At 40.2% G+C, this 21,223-nt stretch overlaps 1 protein-coding gene across 1 annotated transcript in view; it reads right to left on the reverse strand.

Moving 5' to 3' along the window:
• Positions 1 to 5,197: 5,197 nt before the first annotated feature.
• The window catches only part of RASGEF1B (RasGEF domain family member 1B), a 33,289-nt gene continuing 17,263 nt past the window's right edge, over positions 5,198 to 21,223 (reverse strand). The window contains exons 4-14 of the mRNA XM_027738545.2: positions 19,695 to 19,832; positions 16,808 to 17,020; positions 16,634 to 16,708; positions 15,254 to 15,349; positions 14,581 to 14,683; positions 13,775 to 13,854; positions 12,404 to 12,499; positions 10,473 to 10,568; positions 9,124 to 9,247; positions 8,412 to 8,484; positions 5,198 to 7,220 (exon numbers count right to left, since the gene is read on the reverse strand). Coding sequence (XP_027594346.1) covers positions 7,196 to 7,220; positions 8,412 to 8,484; positions 9,124 to 9,247; positions 10,473 to 10,568; positions 12,404 to 12,499; positions 13,775 to 13,854; positions 14,581 to 14,683; positions 15,254 to 15,349; positions 16,634 to 16,708; positions 16,808 to 17,020; positions 19,695 to 19,832 — 1,119 coding nt within the window. The 3' untranslated portion in view covers positions 5,198 to 7,195. The remainder of the gene's footprint in view (positions 7,221 to 8,411; positions 8,485 to 9,123; positions 9,248 to 10,472; positions 10,569 to 12,403; positions 12,500 to 13,774; positions 13,855 to 14,580; positions 14,684 to 15,253; positions 15,350 to 16,633; positions 16,709 to 16,807; positions 17,021 to 19,694; positions 19,833 to 21,223) is intronic.

Genomic DNA, 21,223 nt, shown 5'->3' on the forward strand with positions numbered 1-21,223 from the left:
TCTTGATGCTTTTGTTTCTTTCATTTTGCATTTTACTTTGTCTCCAACTCAGAATATCTGAACAATTTTCAGTAGGGCATTAAGCAAGATAACATCTGTCATGTGCTCAGGGGACTTTCCCTGGGACAACCATTACATGATGGCCAAGTTGTTCCAGCTCTCACCCTGTCCATACGCAGCTGGAGACTTCTCTATCCCATGGAAGAAACTCAGAAACTCCTGTGGTGTGCCAGTCCCCTGCCCATTCAGTGAAATCAGCTGCAATATGGGCTAAGTTAAAACATGTTGGTAGAAGTTGAAGCGTATGCAAATAGAGCAGTTGCTGGCTGCTGGGTATGGTCACAATCTGAACACATCTCTTCTTGTGGACCTTCATTCTTATTTCCTCAAGTCCTCCCAGATTTGTTTCATTTATATCACAAGAGGGCACCCTGCCTCAGACTACAGTTTGCCATCCACATATTGAAAACAGGAAAGTCCTTGGAATGAAATGGGCTTAAAGGGACAGGGACACTGAAGAAGGAGCCACAAGGCAACAGCCAGTTGCACCTGCAATGTCAGTGCCCTCTCCTTGGGCGAGAGGGATGAACATTCACTCTCCTTTTTCTTCAGTAGGAAGAAAACTCCTGCAATTTTTAAAACTGAACTCAAAGGTAGCGGACTAAAAATAAGCCATGTAAACAAAACAACTGTATAACACTCTTCACTGAAAACTCAGTTGTGCTGGAGCTAGTTGAAATGCAACTCTTCCTTTCTTTCCTTCACTGTTAACTATTCAGACCTCCAAGCAAACCAACAGCCAAAGCTGTCGGGTTATGGAAACAGCACCATTTTGGCTGTCAACTGCTTAGCTTTCTCCACTGCCAACAAAGTCTCAGGCTCCCAATGAGAATCGTGCCTGAAATATTCTGTGTGCTGCCAGCAGGTGCCTGTAATTGCCCATGACCAGACTTTGCCCTCTAGGCCCCTTTTGCCTCTTCAAGACATATAGAGGGTTTCTCCCTGTAGCTCCCCTGGAAGGATCTGGGTCTCCTGAGCTCCTGGGCCAAGCCTGCCCATCACAAGTGAAGAGTACCTAACACCCCAAGACACCTGAACTCCTGCTCTGCCTGCAGGCAACTGAAGTACACCCCTGGGATACCAACCTCAGATATCACTGAAGCAGCTGTTTAAAACAAACCAGGCCTCTGATACATTAATTTCATTACTATATTCACAAATAATTACTGAAAACCAGCTAAATATAAAACTGATACTCTTCGCAAGATATTATGTAACTATTATTTTGCAAGGTAGTTAATAAAAAGGAAAGAGTTTTATTCTTTGTGAAGAAAAGCAGCACTTAAATAATCCAATTAATTATGCTTCTATGGAAATTTGTATAGACAGGAGTAAATACGGACTTAAATAAATGCACACTTTGCTTCTAAAGGTGGTGACTGATTGTTTCTTAAGTATAACAAGTATCTAACAGCATACCAAAAAAAGTGTACTGTGTCCTAAAACTCTGTATTATGAAAGCAACCTTCTGTGATGAATCTGCATTTGATTTTGCATGAATTGTAAGGAAAATTTTGTCTGTTAGAAAACTAACACTGTGATGCTCTGTTCTCATACACTTACCTTTCTTTTTTTCTTGAAACTTAATCTGGTAATGACATACCCTGTGAACATTGCTCCAGAAGATATTTTCACTACTCTTTTGTGTATATAGCTCAACATGTATTGCAGTTTAAAGTTTTTACTGTAGATCTGTTGAAATAGAGATTCACAGATCAGGTCTCCTTAATGCTCAGCCCTCAGAATTCAAGCTGGATCTTCAAATGAGATCTGTTCTCTGTGATGTTCCTTGAGAATATGTAATGCTGTAAATAACTTCTTTTTTTTTGGTGGGGAAAACTGCCTGTGAATACTAGTTCTGCTGGTTATCAAATTGGCTCACACAGGGATCAAGGAACACCACCTGCTACTTCCTCTATGTCTGATTCTAAACTGCCAAACAGAAGTAAGTATCAAAGAAGTAACTTTTGCTCAAACAGAAATTAAGAAAAATCAGCAATGTTCTCCACTGTTAGCATCAGAGTAGATTGTTACCCTCTCAGCAGCAGTAGGGAGAAACATCATGTTGTATGCAGCCCAAAAAAATATCCTTTATTTTTTTTTATCTCATGTTTCATGTGCTGTTTCTTCGAACTATCACCTAACCACATGGGTAAGTATATTTCTTACTAATTGTTCTGATTTTATACAAACTTCTGCTGTCACACTATTAGGGTACTCTTGTTGGTATTTGATGTTATTTCCTTTTAAGCCTGGTAGCAGATACAGTACATCTCTGACTTCCTTTACTAGAGAGTCACTGTGGTATTTCTAAGAATCAGTGGAGCTTCTTTGGCAGCAAACCTGAAGTTCAACATGTGCATGTCAAACTAACTATTGTAAGCCAAACTTCTATTGCTTGCACTTCTTCCTGTTCAATACTGCTGGTCACAATGTGATATGCCTCAGGAAAGGGCTGCAAATTAATTTCTTAACAGATTCTCTTTCCTGTTACTCCATAGATCCTCTTCTAATGCCTTTTGTGGAAAAGCAGAACTGCAACTCTCTGAACTGTCCACAGAAGAAGAGGTATAGGGAAAGTGTAATTCCTTCTCAAATAACTGACTTTCTCCCAGCCCTAATTATTTCTGATTTTCTACCAGCCTCTAGTGGAAAGAGTCCTCCTGTAAATATTAAAATGAGCAAGAAGCATAGTTTTTCACATGTATTCTGTCTTGTTTTTCTATTTCTAATTTTCAGCAGGTTGTCAGGATTAGAAATGTGGAAGATGGCTTAGTTCTGAAAGATGCAGCAAAGAAAACATGTTTCTCTATTACTGAAAAAATAGTAAACCTTCTATCCTACTATCACAGTTGTACACACAAATAGAAATAAAAAAGCTGTCCCAGTGTGTCAATACCTTTATGGTTAAACAGAAATCAAAGTATCATGGTGGTAGCTTTAATGCCTCCCACAGTAGCTTCAAAACATACTTCTGTCACTAAAAGCAGCCTTATCAATAGATGGATCATCATAAAAATGGGGTCGATCTGTTTGACTGACATGATGAGCTGCTTTGAACAACTTTGCCCCCATCATTCACACTGTTCTGAATCACTCGTAACCTTGAACTTTCAAACACAGCTCTTTGTGGTGGTCTTCTATATACAACATTCACCCAAGAAAAACACATTTGAAAATCAGTGAGGCATTCTACATGTCAATGCTACTGAGTTATCAGACAATAAGGACTGGTTAATGGCTTGCTGGTTTCTTTCTAAGGAAAGTTATTTAATCTTTTGACCACTTGACCAAATTTTGGGGCCTGCAGAGGATCCTGCTGTAACACCATTTTGTTTGGTTTATTGCTCTCTGGAGCACCTAAGGACCACTTCCCCTTCCAACTTCTGGACTTCACAAGATAGGGGAGAAAAACACTACCAGAAAGCAGGAAATCCTGCCTCAGAGCATCACTGGCACTTAGACCACTTTGGCTATATAAATAACCGATGAAAAACAGCTGCTTTACTCACATTATCTTTTACATTTTTCTTCCTGAAAAGCAATCTCCATGAAAGAAGGACAGTGTACTTGGCTTATGATGAGACATCTTTTTGGGTCACACTATAGCTAAAACTTTCTAATAAAGGAGAAAGAAAAAAACACATTCCACAAGAGCTTATTAATGCGGCATAATGACAAAGTGTCAGTTGGTGTCACCCTTTCTGGTGCTAAACTCTCACTTCTAAGCTCACTGATCAATTTTTGAGTGTGAAGTGTCAGCTTAGCACACGACTAACCACAGTAAAGTTGCAAGTATCCTTGCCAGCCATGTTCTCAAGATAAAAAAACAACTGATGACACAGGACCCCACGAGCATAAAGCACAGGATACAGCTGCTTGGTAGAAGCAGCCTATCTGGATCTGACTGACAGCAGCAGAACAGAGGCAGCTGTGAGGGAATGCATCTCTAAGGGATTAACTTTCCCCTTTATGTGGGAAAAATCTGCTCAGCATGACCAAGATGAGACAGAGGAGCTGAGAGAAAAAACAGGCACTGGTGGACTACAAAAGGTCTGTTCTCCTTTTCCAGCAGAAATACTGCAAGAAGCCCACAAAGGAGCCTGCTACACACAACTAGTACAAGGAAAGCCTCCCAGAATGACAGGGAATATTCCCTAGAATAACAGAAGTCTTGTAGTGAACGACATTTTGCCTATTAGCCAAAAAAAAAGTTCTTTTTAGTGCTCGATCAAGAGCCAGTTTCAGCTCTGTCAATAAGTCTGTCTGGGAAGGTTCACAAAAACCACCATGCCAAACACAAAATACTCTCGTTGAGGCATAGGCTCTTGCTTGCTCTTTTAGAGATGACAGTTGTAAATAGGCTTTTGCACATTTTTGCATGCAACTGATTATTCTTTCCCTGATAATGCCACGAAGATTTTTCCAAATAGGAGAAAAGGGAAATAGCTGGATGATAATGACAGGTACTATTCTTGCAGGCTCAGCCAGACATCTAGACACTTTGGAACACATTGGTTCACAAGGATCCATAAGACAGAGTTTTTGTCTCTGCACCAAAAAAGAAAAAAGTGCACCACAAAGAAATAAGTAATGTTTGAGCCATTTATACAGGAGACATTGATGTTGCTTCAGTCCCCATGAAGCACTGAGCATCTGTCAGCGTTGAGCTGGGATACTGAGTTGTGTCTGAACGCTCAGCTTGTAGAATTAATGAGTTCTTGGAACTCCTCATTTCAGAGAGTTTGTGATGTTTCTTTTAGGAGCTGGTTGACCACAGAAGAATCAGTCATTTTTTCTCTTATTTGCTAGAGACAGATGGGAATGGCTGTTTCCAAGCCAGTGGTTCAACAGTCTGACAGTAGCTCTGGATGTTCAAAATTTAAACTCAGCACAGTGGCTGCATCCAATGATGTAGCAGAGGGCACAGTGATTTTAACATCAAACACAGAGTTCAATAATGGCTACAGGCTTGCCTGAGGCATTCCCCTTTCAAGCACCAGTCACAGGCTCCTGCACCTGCTGCTGATCTTCTGTGCCATGGCAGCAGCCACCTTTCCATACCTTGAGCTCTCTCTATACCAAAGCTCCTCTTTGTGCTCCCTTTTCTGGCCCACAAAACACACAAAGCCCACTCTCTGGACGGAGACTGAGTAGTGCTATTTCTCGTTTTATTTACAAAGGCTTCAATCCAACTGCATAAATAAGGTCAAGTATGGAAAATTAGAGTAACAAAACCATACAGTAAAAATAAGAACATCTGTAACATGTAGTGGTTAGTTGTAAAGAAGTGAACAAAAGTGAAAACCTCCCTAGAAGTTGTAGAGCTAAACAGGTCCTATATTTTTATAGCAGGTGTATTTTCTACCACAGCCTTGATTTTCCCCACATTTGTACATAAATTAAGCCTTGTCTATAAGCATCCACAAGAGGGGAAGGACGTAGAGGGGAAGATGGGAAAGACCTCACCTGATGAAAGCTGGGAGGCCAGTCTTTGAACTGCAGAAGCAGTCTTCTCCTTTCAAAGAGTTAGCTTCTTCTTTCTCCTTCACTTTAACTCCATGAATGGGAGAGAAGGAAAGGAATCCTTCTCCACTGGCAGGGCTCGAGGCCCTGGTGATGGTCCCTATGGAATATGTAACTTCCAGCACCCTGTACCAGCAAACAGGTCATAGTCAAGGACAGTATCCTTGTTGATGAAGGCTGCTTCAGCAGTTCTTACAGAACTCAAAATTAAAATACTTGCCTGAAAAGTCATGGACAGAACATAAAAACCAGCTTATCTGAAAACTCAAGAGATGCAGTGCAACAAATACATATATTTATTCTTTTTTTTTTTTTTAAAATAACTGTGGCAGAATAATTGCAAATACCTTTTTTTTTTTTTTTGCCAAGTATGTACTTTTGCTTATTGATTTGGCATCCAGGGTGATCAACAGCTACATGTTTGGGTTTTTTTTCCCATCAGTTCCTCTTAGGATGGATAGAGCGACCAAGTATTCAGAGCTACTAAAAACTTATCAGGTGTGTAACACAGTGGACTAATTCACAGTCATAAACATAATCCCTAAAGCAGATACACAGGAATACTCTTTTGTTCATAGCTGTATTTGAGAAAAGCCTCTTTTTTTTCTTTTTGGCATCTTGCTCTTTCAGTCAAAGTGGATTGTGTTCTCCATTGTTAGCCTTTCCGAAAAAAAGCAGTTACAAAAATTACTTAATAAAAACATACTTTCATATTTCAATGCAGTTTGTACACCAGTTTCTCAAAGACTATTCTATAAAAGTCAGCTTGTTCAACCTAATACAAGAAGAAGGTCAAGTATGGAAAATTAGAGTAACAAAACCATACAGTAAAAATAAAAATGTCTGTAACATGTAGTGGTTAGTTGTAAAGAAGTGAACAAAAGTAAAAACCTCTCTAGAAGTTGTAGAGCTACATAGGTCCTATATTTTTATAGCAGGTGTATTTTCTACCACAGCTTTGATTTTTATTACTATATATTTTTTTAAATAACTTACAATAATAATGAGTTTGCCTACCAGCAGCCAACTCAAAAACATATTGGAAAAAGAAAAAAACCACAGTCACTATTATAGTGGTGGAGAGAAACTCTCCTCAGTAGCCAATTTGTTGTGTCCAGTCCTTTTCCTTCTCAGCAATCCCAATCAGGCAAACTTCTGGGCTATATTCAGCTTACTAGGAATGGGAGCTTTTCAATGCAGGCTTGGGTTTCACTGAAAGGAATGGTGACTATTTCCCCTTTGTAATCTGCTGCAAACTCTGCAGAGTCCTCATAGCAGCAAGCTGCAGCAAAAAAGGAAGAATATTTCATCCAGGTGTGAAATGATTCATAGGCGGCATCTGAGATCTTCAAAGGATTCTGTCAGCACTGTTCTCAATCAATACTTAAGCCTGAATCACAGCTGAGGGGGCTGTGATTTTATCTCATCTGTCAGATGTGAGAAGCTGCCTGTTTGTTCTTGAGTAAACTTCTTTCACTGTTGCTGACACAATATCGCAACTGACTGCACATTGTTCATCACTTCGAATGCCACTCAGCGTACAGAAGAATAAACCAAGCCATGCCCCTTGGTAATCCACATAATGCAGCAACACCAGACATCTTGTGCACTAGACTCTGCCCAGAAGCGCTGACCTGAAAGGAAGAGGGAAATGTAAATAGGTAAAGACAATCATTAGAATGATGTAAATCTTCTCAGACAGCTTCGGAGTGCCTACGAAAAGGATCCTGTGAAGCCGAGATTTGTGTTACTGCAGATTTTCATCTTGCCACCTTGTGTAACATGGAGTTGTCTGTGCCCTGATGTGAGTAACTTTCTGTCTCCTCCTCAAAATAAGTGGAATTAAACAAATGCAATCGTTACGTCCCCCTCGTGATATTCCAGGAAAAAACAACATGGCCTAAGGAGAATCCTTAGGGTTGTGGTGTGCGGTGTCTCTTTGCAGTGCTGCAGAGTGTAAGAGTTGGGATGTTATACCCATTGGTACCTCTAGATGTTCACACACCAGCTGCCTGCAATGGTGACAAGGACACCTGACTGGTGGCCAGTTCCTTGGCATATCATCAGTCTTAAGAGTAAAGTGGAGGTATGGCTTCGGGGGGAAAACACAGACTGTTCCTACACCTGCTTAATTCTGCATCTATTTATGCACCTGATTAGTTTTCTCTGCTGCCATGAATTCAACTTAAAGAAAAAAGGAAAAATTAAAATTCAAATGGCAAAGCATGGTCTAAAACAATGTCATAATGGTTCATGCATCCTTCCATAGCTAGTAGAAATGAAAGACTTGATGAGGCTATATTCAACCGGCAGTAGAAGAAAAGCCAAAAATATGATTTTGATGAAATTTGTTTTTCCCAGCCTGGACTCTACATTGTTAAGTGGTTTTATGAATTCATTTGGCCCAGAGTGATCTTTGTGCAAACCTCAGCCCTGTCTGAAAGGCTGGTGCATAAAGGGAGGCAGTTGCTGCGAAAACATCTGCTTGGAAACCAGAGTGCTCTGTATTGTACTTGTAAGGGGGTGGAGGTTTCTTGGAGTTTAGAAAATATTTTTTTCCTACACTGAGTAACACAAGAAATTAAGATACAAAATTACTTATTCTAATTCCCATTTTCTGAGGGAAAGAAGGACTGAGAGGGTTTAAGATATAAAGACCGATTGTTCTATATTTTTCCAAGAGTCCCAGATTGGAGGGGGGATTTACAATGATACTGTGCTCCATCTGTTGAAACATGTAGTGTGCCATTTGGTTTTAACTGTTTGATGCTTGCTCTGTATCCCATTCTGTTTGTTTATTGATCCGGGTAACCTCTGACACAAACCTCAGTGTCTTCCATCTGTCCTTTTCAATGTGATTCTCGGGACTTTCGCTTTCATAGGAAGCCAAGTAAAGTGCTGCAATCAGAAGAAAATACATTATGTTAGGCCTACTGGCATTTTAAAATTTGCTCTCCCTGAAAAGCGGACTGAGTTAAATGAAGCAGGCATGTATTATCCATCTCCCAGATTAGGGCTCCAGAATCCCATTAGGAGGTACAGCATTGCCTATAATTGCGCCCAGACGATACTAACAAACTGTGCATGAGAACAAAGACTACCCTGAGGGGGCAAAAAACCAACTAGTGAAAACTCAAGTGCATGAGTAGAAGAGAGCACTCAAATGGAAAAAAAATTGAGCCCAGGGACACGTTGCTTTGTAAGTAACCAGTGAAGTCCCTCTTTTCTTTCTCAAGCAGCACCCTTTAGTGCAAAGTATCCTGAAAATTCATATAAATACATTTCATATGACATTTAGAGGGACCACATCAATTTTTTTCATTCCATTTCAGAGAAAAGGACAATGTTGGCTATCACAGACCACATGCATATAAAAGAAAAATCTTATCTTCTCTGCCATTTGTAAGGGAGAAGGGTTGTTTACTTGCCAGACAGAGATGTCTCAGGACAAACTGTGAGGAAGCCACAACTTAAGGTGGAAAGAGATTAAGCAGTGGCCAGTGACATCAGACCTGCAGGAAGTCCAGAGCTCCTTACCATCATCACTGAAGACTGGGACAGTAAGCAAGTACTGCAGAATCTTCCAATCCCTTTCAAAAGGACACTCCACTTGCTTCCATGTCATAAATTCACTGACTTGTTTTGCCAGTTCCCAAAATTTCTGTCGGAATAGAAAACAGAAGAGGTGCTATATGTTGAACTGCTTTAAACACTTTTTCAAAAAGAGAGAGAGATCTTGGTTTTGAGTCTAAGCCTTGGACTGTCCCCAGGTTTTAAGATAGAATTGAAAATGATCTGACTCAACAACTCAGTTTCTAACTTTTGTGTTCATGTTTCAAACTGCTCTAACTTCCCACTCTTTCACCTTGGTAAAATTGCTGTTATTTATGAATACAAATATAGCAGATCAGGAACTGCACTTAGTTTCTTTTCAAGGAGCTGGTAACACTTCTTATGCCAACCTTTAACTTCGATGATGCTCATGCTTTATGTTTTGCAATAAAATACTTAGTGATTTTCACATCAGAAGTCTCTAGACACTGAATACCGACATTTCAAAATCCAGATGCTTTTTGTTAGTTAGCTAATCTGAAATGCTCTATTTTCTTGCTGGAAATTTATGCCAAAAATAAACCCTCTCCATGTAGTGTGCTGATGTCATTCATTGATAAACTCTTTCAATTAAAGTTTAACATGCCTCAAGTGCACATGGATTCCTTGAGCAAAAGGACATTCCAGATTATTGCACAGCCAAGCTTTAGAATCAGGATAATTCAGGTCAATGACTACAAGTCAAATGCACTGTAATTTTGTGTGAATGATCCAGGTTTCTTAAAAACTGAAAGTACCAGAAAACAAAGCACTGGGTAATCCACACTGTTGGGTAACAAGCATAAAATCAGAGGCAGAGCTACTGAAAGACAAGAGACTCCTTCACTGCTGCTCTATCACATGTTTCTTCAGAGACAATCTCTGACTTACATGTATGAAAATACTGCCTACATATCCTGTCAAAGAAAGAACTCACCTTTTATATGAGCATTTAAAAAATAAGCTCTAAAATACTAATTTGAATGATTTTGTCATTAAGCATAATAAACTTGTAAATTGAAACATTGAGATGAATTTGAGCACTGGGAAAAAGTTCTGACTCTTTCCTCCACTAAAAATTTATGAATATTGAAAGTTTCTATAGACACTCAATCTTCAAAAAAACTGCTTCTTCCTGACTATGTCTCAGCTCCTCTGAGAAATAACACATATACTCAAATTCCAGTCTAATTTTGCTCTTCCCAGAATCCAGCGGAAGTTGGACCGTGGTATGATTCAGTTTTCTGTTAAAGTGGCTGGCCCTCTATCAATACCCCACCCAGTGCTCTACTTACTTCAAAATTGACATGACCATTTGGAAGACGATTGGCACAACCCTCATTGAGGAAGTAAATATCTTTGATCAAGAGGCTGAAGAAAGGTATCACGATCTAAGGAAAGAACAATGTTATTCTCAGTCTGGTCCTGAAACAAGACATAATGCTCTACAGAGAAAAACAAAAGGAAGCCGGGTGGTACAAAAGATAAGCAAAATACCAAAGGACTAAGATCTCTGTGATATCTCTCTCTCTCACCACATAAAAATTTTGCATTCACTACATTTTAAAATACATGATGCCTCTTCACAAAGTCCTCCCTTAAATGGCAAGCTAATCCCTATAGTTTTACTTTCATCTCTGTGCCAAACTGCTTCCATTAACTTGAACTCCTCTTGGCAACGTAGCTCCCTCAAGATCACAACCAAAGCACCCGTTAGCACTTCACTGCTTGTCAGCTGTGGCTATGAGACGTGTTTAGAACAACAATATGCCTAACATTTTGTTTCTATGTCACGTCCCTCTTGTTTTCATTTTTTCATTCTTCCTTGCAGATTCCAGGAGATAAATGCTCAGAGGTGCCTACTTCTGACATGTAATCCCCACAGGGTATCTCGTAGTGTAGCTTTCCCTCTTGACAGGATGGTAAACAAGGGGAGGTGCATTAAAACACAGCAGGGAAAATATGGGGCTAGCAGCACAAATGGTTTTTGAACTACAGCTCCCTGAGCTCATGCAAGAAATTGAACTTTGGTACTCATTGGCTTAAAATGAAGCATTTCCTGCCAACTGAACAAATCAAAGTGTTTTTCTTTGGAGAACGCTGGAACATTCTCGCATTCTTAAAGTGGTTCTATTTTAATTTTCATCCTACTAAAATTTTCACAGCTGCACATCCTTCTTACAACTGAGGATAAAACAAATACCCCTTATCACTATTTCCATGGAAGACTTCACTGCAGTTTTCCAATAGTTGTAAGTTCTTTCTTTGAAGCCTTAAAACTCACTTTTCTCTGAAAAAAAGTAAGCATCTTAAACTTCTGGTACTTCGAATGATATTTGAACAGATCCTTAGGACTCAGAAAAAAATTCCCTGTATAACAACACTATAGACCAGCTGAGAGCACATGGATTTGCTTCATCTCCCTGGTAGTTCACTCTATGAGCAATAAGATCAGATTTATTAAACACAGTCCTAATATGATAAGCAGTTGATGAGCAACTGCTTCTAAGTGGAGAGCAGCTAGGAAGCTATTTGGTTCCTTTCCACAAGAACTACAGCTGAGATTCTGCATTAATGTATGACAAAATAGAGTTTATTTCTCAAAAGCTAATTCATTTTAAGACTAAAAAAAAAGTACCACCTCTATTAACATATAGTTCACAGTCACCCTTGAATCTGGAAGGTGGATTTTAACCCAGTGCATTGCACAAACACCTGATTAATGTCACCATTCCCACTAAAAAACTCCAAAGTTCATCTGAAGACTATAACACAGGAAGGGGATTCCACAGCTCTGTCTAGATTTGAGTTTCAGAAAACCTTTTCTGAGCAAGTTTTAAAGTATTTTCCACCCTAAGCCATAAATCACTTAAAATTTAGCACAAGTAGCAGCTATATAAAAACAAATTGCTAGCAACCTCATTTCAGTCCTTAGCCTTTCCATCTGTTTTACTGGTTTGTGAGATACAGTTCTCTGTCAAAAAAAAAAAAAAAAAAAAAAAAAAAAAGAGCTGAGGTACTATACTTACTTTATTTAAACAATCAAAGCAACCATTTAATGTCTGCAGCTCTGTCAGCACTGAACTGGACTGGCAGCCCTAAGAGGCTTTTTACAACCCCACCAGAGGCAGAGTCGTTTAGAGTCAGACTTCCAGGATAAAAGTTTACCACAAAACATAACAAGCACATTTCATTTTGCCTCCTGCCAAGTCCTTTGTAAACATACCTTCTCTCTGTTGCTATGAGCTGTCAGGGACCTCTGAGTGGCTCCACGCAGAGCAGTTCGGTAATTATAAAAATTGCTGGAAGGGTCCATCTGATGCTACAAGGCATGAAGGAATTTAAATAATGAGATAGTGGTATCACCAAGACAATCCTTTTTCAGTTGAGCAACTATTTTAAGAAAGGGAAAGGTCTTCTGAACAGCACCCCCAGTACAGCTTTTTGGAGGACTATGGTATCTCTTTATCTGTTCATTTGGTCAGAAGAGAATTTTATTTTAAAAAATATTCACTCAGCACAACAAGGGATCCAGTACAAGTCAGGGGCAGGAAAGAAAAGGCAGCTTCATGGACCTCCTTTCTCTCTCTCTCAAAAAAGAAGGTAGCCCAATTCTAATTCAAAAGTCAAAACCATGAAATAAAGAAAACAATGGGTTAGCACTAATATTCTGTTCTTCCTAATGTGCAGGTTTCTCAGAGCTGATCCATTTGCAATGGCAAAACAAGATCAGACACCTAAAGTTGGTAGTGCCCCCACCTCACCGCTCCACTGCTCACCTTGATGACTGGGATGACTGCATGGCTCACAAAGCATGACCCTAACCAGCAAAGTCCAGCCTGCATAATCAGGTCAAAGGAAATAGGGCTGTAACCTTGAGCTGTGCAGCCACCCTTAAAGCAAGGAAGGTTATTTTCCACCCAAGGGTGGGGGAAGGGAGCGTGAGGTGGCTACAGTGACCCAGTTTTAATCTGTTGCCAGAACACAAGTCCGATCTCCTGATGATATTAATAAATATTTCATGCTTGCGTCAAGTACAAAACATTACATTACCTTACTAATAAATAACCTGAATTAACTGATTGTCATTTACAGCAGGATAATTAGGTAGCTGGCAAATAATCTCTTGGGTAAATCACAAACACGTACAGTGCTGCACCTACATGATCTTTGACCGAGTTCTCTACCATCTGAAGGTAAGTGTCAATCGATTAATTCAAGACAAATCCCTTTGTAAGTGCAAGGCAGCTGCCTTACAGCTCAACTTGATTTTCAAAGGCAGAACTGCATAAGGTCAGTCTACACAAGCCCTCTCAAATATATCTCCCTTTAAAGGGCTTATCTATTTTTTTTTTCATAATTCTTAGGAGGTGGGTTTGGAAATTAAAAAACCTAAACAAACAAACTTCATTTTCTTTCTTCCAAATCAAAAGAGCAGAAGTCATCTGGACAATTCTTATTATGTCTTCTAGAACTTCCATTAACAGCACAAATATACAAAATTAAACATGTCATAATGAAGCCAAACTTGTATTTTAGAGCAGTTAAAAGTAAAATGCTATTAACAGTCCCCTGTCCAAATATTAGCCAAAGTTACCTCAAGAATGTCAAATTTGGCAGTCTTCACTTTAGCCCAGGTTTTCTTTAATCGAGACACAGGACTCATATTCATGCCAGCTTGATGTAAGAGAAAAAGACTGTTGAAGTATTATTGGAAAAAAATCTTGGAAGTAGCTAGGACTAGCAGGTATTTCTAAAGCAAAGGACCTATTAACAATAACAAATATTTAACAGAGCTACTCAAGAAATTGAACTCATTGTTTTCTTTAGATTCCAAAACAAGCTTGGAAACAAAATCTACACCTTTTACAGAATGAAAGATCTGAAAAAATGCTATGATATTATTTAATAGGGATTTGATAAAACATGAATATACAGTAGGAAAGCTCAAATGAGTGTTCACAACACCATCTCTTACGTACTTCATTGAAAATGACACATAACTATGAAGTTTTTGCATTTCAAATTAAAACAAATATTCCCGATATTTTCCTATTAGATGTAAACAGCTGTGAAATTTTTAAACCACTAGGATATTTATTGTACGATAGAAATTATGGAGGAAATCAATTTTCCATATTACAGGAAAAGTTACCATTTCAATTTAGCCCTGAAGCTGATTTTAAAAAGTGGGGATTTAGATCTCTCAACAGTTGCAATGAAAACTTTGGTTTTGAGTAATTTATACTACATGGTATTACAACAGTGTTGAGCAATTCTCCACCACTTTCCCTCCCAACTTCACGCTGCTGAGCAAGCCAAGCAGCAGACTTTTGTGTAAAGCACTGTGCTTCCTTTATCCAGATTCAAACAGGGACACAATATCTCAGTACACATACTTACAAATAATAGCCATTAAGGAGTTAAAGTTGCCAATGTTAAAACATTCCCGTGCCACATCGATGAAATATTCTATCACTCTTGCTCTGTGCTTCTTCTTCACATGCTGCAAGAGATGCCATTACAGTGTTATGCTCAGCAGGAAACAGAGCACTCTGACGCATCCCCAAAAGAAACAACACCCCTGTTAAAAGTCTTTTCCACATGTGCCACAGCCTCACACTATTCTTTACATGTAGAGGAACTCACACTATTGTGTTCAAAAGCATTCTGGACAGCAAAGACAATCCAGATGCCAGCCAGGTAGAGAGCAAGGACAAGAGGCAAAGGGGCTCTGCTAAGAAGAAGGATATGAAGAACAGAAGAACAGGGAAGAGGGTCCATTCACAAGGGGCTGTCACAGGAGAGAACTGCAGGCCAGATGCACTCCTGTACCAAGAAGGGCTAACCCAGCATAGCATCGCCACTGTGCCACAGGAACAAGGCTGAGACACCAGTACAGTGCTGAAAACACTGAACTTATTTCCTCTTCAGACGTGTGCTGACTTCATCCAAATGTGAAAAAGTACAGAGCTGAGAGAATGAAAAGTCCAAAAGGTACCAATCCTGAAAAGGCTTCACAGTTTTAGATAAATAGACTAAAAAAAAAAATCTTTCAGCACAAGTCCTTGCTCACCATACAGATTTCTGTTGCAACCAAGTAACTGAGCCTGTTAAACCATTCCACATAGGCTTCGAGATTCCGAGTCTTCTTTTGATCTCCATAGCAGCTCTACAGACAGAAGAAAAATAGCAGCTTTTAGTGCAGTTTTTGTCTTTTCCCTGAGAGACCTTTTGGCTTTCTGCCTTGCCACTCCCAAACATTGTCAAACAACCAGGAATAACTCATTTACCCAAAGTGACAAAAACCTTGGAGGGAAAGCAGCAGTGATAGTATGTGAGCATGTATAACTTCTTTCTGAGCTGTCGGCCCAGTAAAGCCCTTGAGCAGGCACGTGGAATCCATCACGTGCTTTAAGTCCTACCAGGATGCTTTAAGGACTTAGAATAGACTTATGCAAACAATCAAAGCCAAGTATCTGCTTAAAGCTTTCTTGAATATGAACAGTGTTTCAGTCCTTACTCCTGTTCCACACAGGAATATACAGAAACATAACATTATGCTCTCTGCAAGTGCAGAAAGAAAGCAGAGGTCAGGCCAATCCATGGGCACATTATGTTCAGCTGTTGATGACAAGCTGACACACTGCATCCTAACTTTTGGAGATTAGCTCTACCATTTTGATTGGATTTTCCCTTTCCTGACCAGTGCTATTCTGTAGCATCTTGGAATGATTCCCATACCACAACTCAGGGTTGCCTAAAAAGGGGTAGACAGCAGCTTTAATGATCTCCACCTACAAAATCATTGTCAGAGACCATCTGACTGAACATCAAATTGTAAACTTGTGGCACTCTATTCTGTTTGTCAGTTTTAAGGAGGACAGTTAATTCAAGTTTTAACAGACTGACTTTGGCACAGTTCACTTACAGAGCATATGTCAACTTGAAAAACATAAAAAAAAAAGTCATCTTGCAAATAGCACTCAAGGAGATGACAACTCTATCACGGCCAGTTAAAACCACTGCATCTTTGCCCTTCATCTCACATAGATCTAGAGCTCACTGTCCCCTTTTTGTGATGTATGCCCTACCTGCAAAGTGCCCCACTTGCCAATTTGCTGCAAAGAGTTCAGTTTACTAAAAGGAAGAACAGATGTTGAAACTGAGTAATGCCAAAGCCAAACTCAGCCTCTTCCAGCTGTAGACTGCGGCAAATGTGGTTTTGTGGGTTTTCTTTCAAAAAATCAATTTGTTGGCTGAGTTCTGGAGCTCCAGAAAGAAAAAAGCGTTAACATAATGTTTAAGAGGAATACTAAAGCCTTTTCATTATAAAGTTTGATTCTACTGGTCCTCATTTATTTCTGGACCTCACTTCCAGCTCATGGTGCACCTGAGTGAGCTCCATGATGTTAAATGCTGCATTTCAGAGTTGCTCCAGATCTGTTCCAATTACCTTGTCATTATTCAAAGGATCCTTCTGCACAAACGCCTGGATAAATTCTTCTGGTCCAATATAATTGAGTCTCTCCTAAACAAAGCACAGAAGCAGCCAAGTCATATCCCACGTTAACCTGCACTTCAAACAGAGGGGAAGGATGAAATCATACTTAGAAGCATAACAACTCACAAGCTCTATGTGTGTCAGCTGCTGAGCTAACACGTAGGGATCATTGCAGACTGTGATTATGTCCCTCTGGATGGACTGGGGCTTGGTCTTCAGAACCGTGAGGCGATCTGTGGATGTGGCATCAATTTTTGCAAGCACTTCCTCATACTGGCTGACAGCAGCAAGCTTCCGGATCAGGTTCTGGAGGAGCTGCTGTACATTCTTCCGATACATCTGTTATGACATTGAACAATCAGGAGACATTTTCACAATGTGAGAATACAGTATTAAAGTCTGCATGACACCAAAACAGATGGATGCTGATGCCTGTTGTCAACTTAAGATAAGCTCTACTATGTGAATTTGTAATATTAGCATTTCATCAGACCAAAAGGAATCCAGATGAGGATTTAAACAGTGATTGTCTCACAGATTCAATACTGAATCAGTTAGCTCAAGGAACAGCAGAAAAGATGTGCATGATCCACTTCCTGAAAAGTGTCACCAACCAGTGGAGGAAAAAAACACAAGACATGAAAATGCTCCATCTTCTCCTGCTTAAGACCACAGGAAAAAATAAGTGATTAATAAAGGGCCTGCTTCTCTCTGGAGCAAATCAAGACCAGTTTCACCAAAGTCAGAGTTAAAACTTGCAGTGAATCTGAGAAAAAGGAGAAGATAAAACCATCTCTCTGTTATCTCTCCTTTGCAGGCCTTTTCATGTAGCAGTTTAAGTTAACAGGAGTGACAAAGGAGAGGCAGGACTCAACTCTTAAGCAGACAGATCCGTGTAACCAAGGTGGTTACTCTCCCACATTCCACATACCATCCTAAAGCCACTAAAGCAACATCTCAGTGACTGCAAAAAGGATCATCCAAAATCTATTGGCAGCACACTACGGTGTGATCAGCCCAAGGCAGCAATGTTTCCTTTATTCTGATGAACTTGCTATTTCCCTCCCAAGCTTTTTCCAAAAATGTTTTTTTGAAGGAGCAATATGTTAGCACAGTGAGCCATTTTAGGTGGACTCTTACTGACAGCTCTTAATAGTACCAGAGTTCACTAATTCAGGAAGTGGAATAAGAAGCTACAAGTAGAAGAGCAATAGAGAACAGGAATAGGAAACATTGATTCCTTTGGATCCTTTAAGGTTATGACTCACACAAATCCAAGCAATCTGTAGAAAAGCAAGGTCAAGGAAATTGCCATTTACTGTTCCAAGCAGTTCACAATAAAACAAATCAATTTACTGCAGCGTTTGCTTTCCCTTTGTCTTTCTGAAGGAAACTTCAAAGTCAAAACCCCCTCAAAGCTAGACTAGAAAAGATTCATAGCTCTCTGTCAGAGTAAGATTGCTCCCTAGCGCTCATTTTGCAGCAGTTTTGTACAGCTGTCTTTCCCCTCAGTATATGATTTCACTGTTTAAACTGTCTGTATAGCCAGAAACTTCACTGTAGGCAGCCCTTCACTCATCTCATTTCACTCTTGCATCCACCAACTCAACTTCCTCCAGGCTAAACAGTTCTTTCTTCTCGTGCCAATGGGTATTTTTCAAGTGGGTGTGAGTCCTCAATCTTACTACTTTTCTTGAAGTGAACTTCAGTTTCCTACCTTCCTATTAAGAGTACCTATAAAAAAAGCAACAGTACAGGAGCACTGTACAGGGAAAGAGGCCTCCTGGCACCCCCACAGTGAAGGTAAACTTATTGCCTCTTCACTGTCCAAAGCTCCCTCTAGCTATCTTGCAGCAACTCTCAGCTTGCCCATCAAATTCAGTCTCTTCTTCATTTGTATTTCATACTGCATCTCACTCTCTTGTCTCATCCTCTTTCATCCCTCCCCACTTTCACAACATCAAAATGTATTTCAGCTTTCAAATTCCCTTTAGGTTTGTTCTCTTCCATCCTTGTTTACAGCCTCTCAAGATCTTCCTAGGCCTTTGGCAGCACTCAGCTCCTCCCAGCTCTTACCTACATGCTTGTAAATGTGCTGTTTGCTGCCTCATCCATATCTTTATTCAAAAGTTTACATAAGGAACACCAGCCCCTGAGGGACACTGGAGACACGATGCCATTTAGCAATCGCTCTTTGTGTTTATAGTTCTTCCAAATGCCACTCCAGGGTCCTTTGTAATCTTACTATTATGCCAGCTACACAGGATCTGCTTTATTGAAACCTTGCTAATTGCCTTTCCACTAAGTAAATATAAGCCTTGGCTTTTGGCTGAGTTTGTTTCAGTAGTCAAAAGACAATCATCGGTTAAACATCAAAATATTTCATAATACCTCCATGGAACTTTCATCTGAAAAGTGGGACTTAGAAAAAGGTCAAGTGATTTCCTCGTGTGCTTCACCTAGGGGAAGGGATGTGACAGCTCTCCTCTGAGTCCATAGCTGATGTTGTAAGCTCAAGACAATTCTTCCTGGTCTAGTCTTCTTTTAGAAACTTTTCCCCAACCTGTTATTAACTTTTCCATTGACCTACAGGTCAAAGGCCCAATTCCAACAAAACTAATTCCAACTAAATAGAAGAAATTATCACCATGGATAAGGATTTCTCAGATAAGCAAGGCTTCCAGGCTTTTTAGCTGGCTTCTTCCAGGCAGAATCACTAAAATGACAAATGCTAACATCCACCAAATTGTGCCGGTCTGCAAAATATGGAATTATGTTATGGGCTTCGGGACGAGGAGAACCTTGCCCATGCTTTGAAAGAGATCTGTTTATGCTGTGTGGTTTCTTCCTAGGCCTAGGTGCCAGATAGAACTTTTTGCCTACCAGCACCTTCACAGTAAGTTAGCTTAACCACCCAGGGCCATACCATGCTACTAACAGCAACAAACCTGCAATATCAAAGCAGTAAAAGGAATGCCTTTTTATCCAATAGCTCTGTGTACAGATAACTTACCTCATCCCCACTGGCTATTCTTTGTGCCAACTCCTTTAAGTTCCTCATCATTCTTTCGTCTCGGAAATCGTAAGGAAAAGTCTCCGTCCATTCAGTCAATAACTGTAGGATTTTTGGTGCAATTTTTTGCGTCCAGTTCTATTTGAAAACAGTAGTGAGGAATGTTACATGTAACAGCAGTACAGCAAATAGTTAACTCAAAGGAAATAGAATTCCGTTCTGTAGGATACCGTGGAGCATAAGGTTATGAACGTCAGTTAAATTTTTAGGCTTAATTTAATTCAGCATTGGATCACAGGCCAGAGTCAATAGCCATGGAAGCCAATGAAGAGAGTCTCATTGGATTAACTGACCTGGAAATTAGGCCTCACGTAGGTGGAAACCTTAGGATGACTCCCTTCATTATCAGGAGTGTCTCAGTGCAAGACATTTATTAGTCTTTCAATAACTTATGACTAACTGTCAACAATGAAAGTGATCCCTTCCAGTTCTGCCAAGACTTATGCACACAGGGCACCATACACTGAGGAAGCCGTTTACGAACAGGGAAGGGCTGGTGGGAGATGTGGTGGTCGGGGGCTGTCTTAGGCATAGTGACCACAAAATGATTTTTGATTCTCGGTGAAGTAAGGAGTAACAAAACCTGTACCTTGGACTTGAGAGGATGGACTTTGGCTTGTCCAGGACACTGCTTCAGAGAGTGCCTGGGAAACAGTCCTTAAAAACAAAGGGGTCCGGGAAGGCGGGACATACTTTAAAAAGGAAATCTTGAAGGCACAAGAGCAGTCCCTATGTGCTGAAAGATGAGCTGGCGAGGAAGAAGACCAACCTGGCTAAACAGGGAGCTTTTGCTGGAACTCAGGGGGAAAAAAAAGGGTGTATGATGTTTGGAAGAAAGTGCAGGTAACTCAGGAAGAGTACAAGGATGTCGTCAAGTCATGTAGAAAAAAAATTAGAAAGGTGAAAGCTCAGCTAGAACTCAATCTGGCCATTGCTGTGAAAGATAATAAAAAGTGTTTTTATGAATACATTAACAACAAAAGGAGGGCCAAGGAAAATCTCCATCCTTTATTGGATGCAGAAGGGAACATTGTCACCAAGGATGAGGAAAAGGTTGAGGTACTTGATGCCTTCTTTGCCTCGGTCTTCAACAGAAATACTGGTTATCCCCAGGGCAGCCACAGCCACCTCCTGAGGTGGTAGAGAGAGAGAGGGAGCAGAATAGACCCCCTGCAATCCAGGAGGAAGGAGTGACCTGCTGTGCCACTTAGATGCTCACAAATCTATGGGACTGGATGGGATTCATCCAAGGGTACTGAGGGAGCTGGTGGAAGAGCTCACCAAGCCACTCTCCATCATTTATTATCAGTCCTGATTCACCAGGGAGGTCCCAGACGACTGGAGGCTGGCCAGGGTGATTGCCATCTGCAAGAAGGGTCAGAAGGAGGATCTGAGGAACTACAGGCTTGTCAGCTTGGCCTTGGAGCTGGGGAAGGTTATGGAACAGATTATCCTGAGTGTGATCACAT

Source organism: Pipra filicauda, unplaced genomic scaffold (genome assembly GCF_003945595.2).
Source record: "Pipra filicauda isolate LSUMZ 115617 unplaced genomic scaffold, ASM394559v2 scaffold8_size5757611_pilon, whole genome shotgun sequence".
NCBI classification, from domain to species: Eukaryota; Metazoa; Chordata; class Aves; order Passeriformes; family Pipridae; genus Pipra; species Pipra filicauda.